This window comes from Punica granatum, chromosome 5 (assembly GCF_007655135.1).
Source record: "Punica granatum isolate Tunisia-2019 chromosome 5, ASM765513v2, whole genome shotgun sequence".
NCBI classification, from domain to species: domain Eukaryota; kingdom Viridiplantae; phylum Streptophyta; class Magnoliopsida; order Myrtales; family Lythraceae; genus Punica; species Punica granatum.
Window position 1 is genome coordinate 30071947 of NC_045131.1, and position 6373 is coordinate 30078319.

The 6373-nt window shown below is 37.0% G+C and overlaps 1 protein-coding gene across 1 annotated transcript; it reads right to left on the bottom strand.

Annotated features, from left to right (window-relative positions):
* Window positions 1-347: 347 nt before the first annotated feature.
* Window positions 348-2788, bottom strand: LOC116206946. Its single transcript, XM_031539785.1, has 2 exons — window positions 2180-2788; window positions 348-983 (listed from the first exon to the last, which is right to left on the bottom strand). The coding sequence occupies exons 1-2, from the start codon at window positions 2631-2633 to the stop codon at window positions 370-372; spliced, it is 1068 nt and encodes a 355-aa protein (XP_031395645.1). The 5' UTR covers window positions 2634-2788; the 3' UTR covers window positions 348-369.
* Window positions 2789-6373: the final 3585 nt, after the last annotated feature.

Below are 6373 nucleotides of genomic sequence, written 5' to 3' on the forward strand. Positions count from 1 at the left end.
AAGAATTAGGATAAAAGGAATAGTAAAAAAGGTTGAGAACCAAAATTAAATTTCTTCTTAATAATTATTTTAATAAAAGGTTCTAACTAAAAAAAATCAAAGATATTGGACGAAATCGAACCAAGAAAAAGAAAAATGATTGAAACAAAAAAACATTCAAAGGTATAGGTTGTAAACGATAAAAAAATAAAAAAATCTGAAATAGAAAAACTTAGATGACCAAATATATAGTTTTAAAAAAAGATAATATTTAGAGTGAGATTCCCAAAGAAAATTATATACAAAAGGAAAAAAAAAGGAAAAACTCACCTTTCTATTTATTTACAAATACGAAAAGAAAATACCCAAAAAAAAAAAACTGGTCTAAAATTAATTGATTAATGGCACTTTCTTGGTGAACAAGCCCCTAACGTTAAATAGACTACCGCCACGGTTACGACCACCTCCACCGGCACGAATGGTGGTCATGCCGCCGGCTTCGCCTCGACAGAGTAAGCAAGCTTTTGATTCAATGCATGTCGGAATGTTTACATTCAAAACCCGAGCTTTTGTTTTGGTGCAGTCCTTGACATTGCGGCATCCACCTCCTCCCTTCCGAGAGATCAGAACTGTGGACTCGATGGAGGTGGAGCTCCGGGAGCTGAAACCTGATGCCCCGCCTCGCCTTGGTTGCCAAATGGGGCTGCTCCTGCCAATGTGAACCCCGGCCCGACCTGGGCTGTTGGGCCACTTATAGCCATTACTAATCCTCGACTTGGAATCTCCTGCTGAGTTGCTCCTCGAGCAAGGGGCGCTGCTCACTTTCCGGGTTACTGGGGTCCCGAGGGGATTCATGGGTCGGGTTCCACTGTTCCCGGCGGATCTGCTCCGTGAGAAGGGCCAGATGTTAATGTTCAGTTCGGGCGAGCTGCCAGACCCGCCGCGGCTCCGCTTCTCTTTCCTCCTCCCCTTTTCTAACTTCTCTTTATTTTCCTTCTCCTTTCCTTCAAATGAAAGAGCAAATTAATCAATTATAATCGATTTCCATTTTCCAGGAAAATAAATTAAATTGCAGATCGATTTTCGATTTTTTTAGGTGAGAATTTTCGGTTAAAGTTTTTATAAAACGTCTCAAAAGAAAAGAAAAGAAAATCATAGTGACTAAAAATACTAGAAAATCATAGTGATTAAAAATACAACTTATCAAAGCTCACATGAATTGCCATTTCTTTAGAGGAACAAGTTTTTGTCAAACAAATAATAGGTGATCGTACGCAGCGAAAAAAAAATAGTAATAGTTGGTCGTACAATCATAGAATCTAAGGACAATCATCTTAAATATTTGGTAGACCTTCAAACTGAGTTCATTAAAATTTTTGACATATCAATTAAAATTTCTACTAAATTAGAACAAATTAGTATTATCCAAACTTTTAGCAATTCACTCGTATGTAAATAATCTTAATGAAATTTAGATTATTTATAGAATAAGTTACAAAAACCTTTTGTGAAAAGTAATGGTATCGTAACTCTGCAACATGTAACATCATATTTTATTATAGCGCCATGTAATTTATTGTCCTATTTCTTTTCTCGCTAGCTATTTATAGTCCCATTTCTAATTGATGCAATTAGCTAGCTTGCCAGCCCTTCAAAAGTAATAGTTGTCCTCGCTATAACAGTAAATTTGTCAATATTTTTTAATGTTCTTATAATCTTTTTCTTGAACATTTTTTTCTTTGGATTCGCCTTTTATCTAGAATAAATTCTTGTTAACTCCCCCGAGAAAAAAAAAAAGAAGAGTAATCGTTTTCCATTTCCAACAGATTGATTGGACTACTGTCCACCAAAAACACATCATTCAATGCCATTGTTTAAGTTCTATTCTACATGACTACCATGATTTAATTATTTAGTTGTCCTATAAGTTTCAATTTGTTGCAGGGAAATTTACACTTAGGCATGGCAAAGCATTAATTCATCGCTCAAGACAGCCTGTCCACAACACGTTATAAAGGGACATTCCATTGACAAATAAAGCACAACAAAAGACCCACTGTATGTATTGATATTATAGTTATCCAGCCAAAAGAAAAAATATTGATATTAATGTTGCCTAGGAATTCTCTGCTATTTTCTTAAATTTGTCAAAATATCAGCAAAAGAAAAAAAAGAGACAGAATAAAAACAGAGAGCTCACCATGAGTGCCAGCATCTTCGGCTTGATCGTGCAATGGGCTCTTCTTCTCGCTCTTCTTGAAGATGTCCCTCCACCGCTTTGAACTGGACGCGGGCTCCGCCGTCGCAGCCAGCTGCGTGCCGGGTCGAGCTGGTTCCAGAACCATGGAGGAATGAGTATCCCGCTCAGTCGAGCCGGGCAGTAGATCATCAGGCGGATCAGTGGAGGGCCGGAGGGAGAGGCGGTCGAGTGGAAGGAGGACACCATCGGAGAAGAGCTCATCGGCTGAGAGGAGACGGGCGGGTCCAGGCAACGCCGGGTTCCGGAGCATGCTCCAGAACTCGAACTCGGGGGAGTTCGGAAAGCTGCTACTGCTAGTGCTGATGATCATCTTGTCTTGGCCACTGCTGCTGTCCAGAGACAGTGTCTGATGATTTTGAAGCTGCCGAGGAATGCTGTTTGGATGTGTATCCATGGAAAAGAGAGAGAGAGAGAGAGAGAGAGAGAGAGTGTGTGGTGATGAAGAGGAGAAGAGGTGGTAGAGTGGATTTTAATGGAGGGAAGGGATGAGAAGGTTCTTCTTAAAGTTCTTCAATGGAGAAGAGGAGAGAGAGAGAGAGAGAGAGAGCTGAGTTCTGAAACGTTTCAGTTCGGTTAGTAAAAATATCCCCACATAACTTGGGAAAACGACAACCACATGCCCCGACATTTCAAAGTCTTGTGCGTGAGATTACATATACGGAGAGAGTTTTTCAGGAATAGTAATTGTCTAATTTAAAATATTAATCTTGTCTAAATACGAGTTAAATGCATGTATAACATGTCGAATTTGCACTCTGATACCGTGTGATATAGTTATTTATTTTTCAATTTATACAATACTATGTGATACGCATCACAAATCCGTAACAGTTTCATTTATGAACATAGATGACTTGTAGGCTGTTGTTTGAGAACAATATATTTTTTTTGATGTCTAACACAATGCCACGTGGTGAATTGAAAACAAAAACAAAAACAAAGCTACTTTGTAGGCTAATATGTTGCGACTTTTTTTTCCCTTCTTCCAACAAGTAAAAAAAAGGTTAATAACAAAATTTTTTTTCCAACTTTTTATATTTAAACGTTTTAACACGAATTTTTTTCTTTAACTAAGTAAATAATAAATTAACCATTTAATAATAATGTTAACACACCGAAAATATCTATAGTAATTTTAACCGAAATTGTTAACGTATACATGACGATGTCAAGGGGCTCATGGAGATTGATCGAGTGGGTCCCACAAAATATTTTGAAAATTGAAAAAATAACAAAAAAAAGGCCAAAGTGAGGAAGAGGGGAGGTGGCCGACGGTGGAGACTTCAACGCCAGCCACCACCCCCAATTGAAATTGCCGGCGACCTCTGGCTTCGACGCCCCCCCCCCTCGATTTGGGTTGCTGGAGACATCTGTAGCAGCTGACAACCCCAATTGAGGCGGTGGGGGCCGGCGTCGAGGCCCCCACCAGTCGAAATCGAAAAACACCACCCCCGACCACCACCCTTCCTACTCACTTTTAGGCACAACTACATTTCGTTTTTCTTTCTTCTTTTTTAATTTTTCAGAATGTTTTTTAAAATAAGAGAACCACTCGGCCAATCACCGTGAGTCACGTGGCACTGTCATGTACACGTCAACGATTCTGATGAAAATTAATTTAGATATTGACGGTGTGCTAACATTGTTATCCAATAAGTAGTTTGTGATTTAATTGGTTAAAGAAAAAAATTCGTGCTAAAATCGTTAAGGGTAAATTACATCGTGTATCTCGACATTTACACTTTTTCTCAGTTTTATCCCATACTCCATAAATTACACGGTACATCCAAACCTTTAGGTTGGGATTCAAATCTATCATGCCATTAAAATCAATCCATTTTCGACGGAAAATCTAACGTGGCGTATAACGGCATTGACGTGGACACACCGTGGGCCCCTTCTATGTTGGCTAAGTTGAAGAATTCATCGGGTCAATTTCGAGCTAACTGTTCTCATCACTTGGGTCAACATATTTGTGAGTTCTTGGATGCTATGAAAACCACCCCATTTATAGGACTACATGTTAGTTCCGAGTAAAAAAATGAAAAAAATGAGCTAGAAAAATGTCGCTAGAATTGGTTTTTGTGATGTAAGTTTGAAATTTCGAAGAGTTATATCTCTCAAATCGTTCAATAAAATTACAAGCCATCAATTTTTATAGCTTATTGCAACATGAGGAATCTGACCATGTGAATTTTTTTGATTGAGAATGACTCTAATGGAATTTGCCATTAGAGAAAAATCTCGAGAGCTCATTAACAGCGAATTCCATCATAGTCATTTTTAGTCCAAAAAATTTACCTAATCAGAGTCCTCATGTTGTAAGGAAGTTGTAACAATTGACAACTCGTAATTTCGTTGTATAGTTTGAGAGACATAGCTCTTCGAACTTTCAAACTTAAATGACAAAATTGAATTTCAACAACATTTTTATAGCTCATTTCTTTGTTTTTGACTCAAAAATTACTTCTAACCCATAGTCCTATATATGAGCTTTTCATAACATCTAATAACTCACAAATTGGTGGCCCGAGCGACGAGAAATGTAAGTTCAAATTTCACCCGCTGAACTCTTCATCAATAGCGAATTCCATTAGAGTCATTCTCGATAAAAAAAAAATCACATGGTCAGATTCCTCATATCGCAAGGAAGCTACATCAATTGACAGCTCGTAATTTTGTTGTATGGTTTGAGAGATATAACTCTCCGAAGTTTCAAATTTGCATAACGAAAATCAATTTTAACGGCATTTTTCTGGCTCTTTTTTTTTTTTTTTCATATTTTTGACTCAAAATTTGCTTCTAACATGTAGTCTCTATATAATAGGTTTCCATAACATCCAAGAACTCACAAATTGGTGGCATGAGTGATGAGAACGATAAGCTCGAGTTGGCCCGATGAATTCTTCAACTCAGCCAACATAGAAGGGTTCACGGCATGTCCACGTTAATACCGTTATACGCCACGTCAGATTTCCATCGAAAATGGATGGATTTTAACAACGAGATAGATTTCAAACTCGAACCTAAAGGTTGGGTTGTGCCGCGTGATTTATAAAGTATGAGATAAAACCGAGAAAAAGTGTAAACGTTAGAATACAAGATGTAATTTACCCAATCGTTAAAATATGAAAAATTTGAGACGTTTTTGGTTATTACCAAAAAAAAAAAGTACCATAAAAAAGGGATTTAGAATTTGCCTCGCTTCTAAATTAAAGAAGTAATTTGGTTCAACTCTTATTGGTATTATTTCTGTATACATTTTAACAATTTTTCCTACTAGATCAATTGAAGTGATGGATGAATTCGGGCTTTTATTATTATTATTATTATTATTATTATGGACACCCTGATATCCATGAATGAATTTGTTTTACTCCAAATAATAACAGAGAAGGAATCTTCAATATATAGAGGAAAGCCAGGTCCCGGGGTAAGTAAACCCGACATTTTAGGCTTCGCCCGACTAATCCCCTGGCGGTGCACAGAGCGGGTAATCACACCAAATGCGCTCTGGTGGCCCCAAGGGAATTCAAATCCGGGATCGGGTGCAAATTTAGATGCACCTTAACCATTAGGCCAAACCTCTTGGGATTAATATGTGTCTTTGTTGTGTGGCTGCTTGGTGCAACTTGGTCTAATTTAAAAACAGTTTCACTGCCCCTTATTCTAAAGAAAAAAGAAAAAAGAAAAAACAGTTTCAGTTTCAGTCTTTCAAAGAAAATGAATTTCGTGTAGTACCGTCGCCATTTACCTTTGTAACATAATATGTATATGTATATATGTGAGTTTCTATATTTTGACTAACATATTATAAGTATTTTTTTAATTATAAGAAATGTGACTCTAACATAATATAATAGAAATACTAATAATTAATAAACGACTACGAATAGTTTCATCTTGATAATCGAACATAAATCTTTTAATTGACAAGCAATAATATAAATTACTACATTACATTTTTTTTCTGAGATTGATCAACTTTTTTTTTTTCATAGTAATTGGATTGAAACTCTTTTCCTCCCTTCAACTCCACCAGAAAGAAAATGATAAATATCCCAAACATAATTTCATTGGGAAGCCCGTTTCTGTGTACTATTTGCCTTATCTGCCATGCAATTTCTAGGATAC

Excerpts from the sequence above, each read along its gene's own strand:
- LOC116206946 (XM_031539785.1), bottom strand. The coding sequence starts at position 2,633 with ATGGATACACATCCAAACAGCATTCCTCGGCAGCTTCAAAATCATCAG. Across the intron at positions 984-2,179 it reads CGAAGATGCTGGCACTCATG|GAAAGGAGAAGGAAAATAAA; the intron begins GTGAGCTCTCTG and ends TTTCATTTGAAG.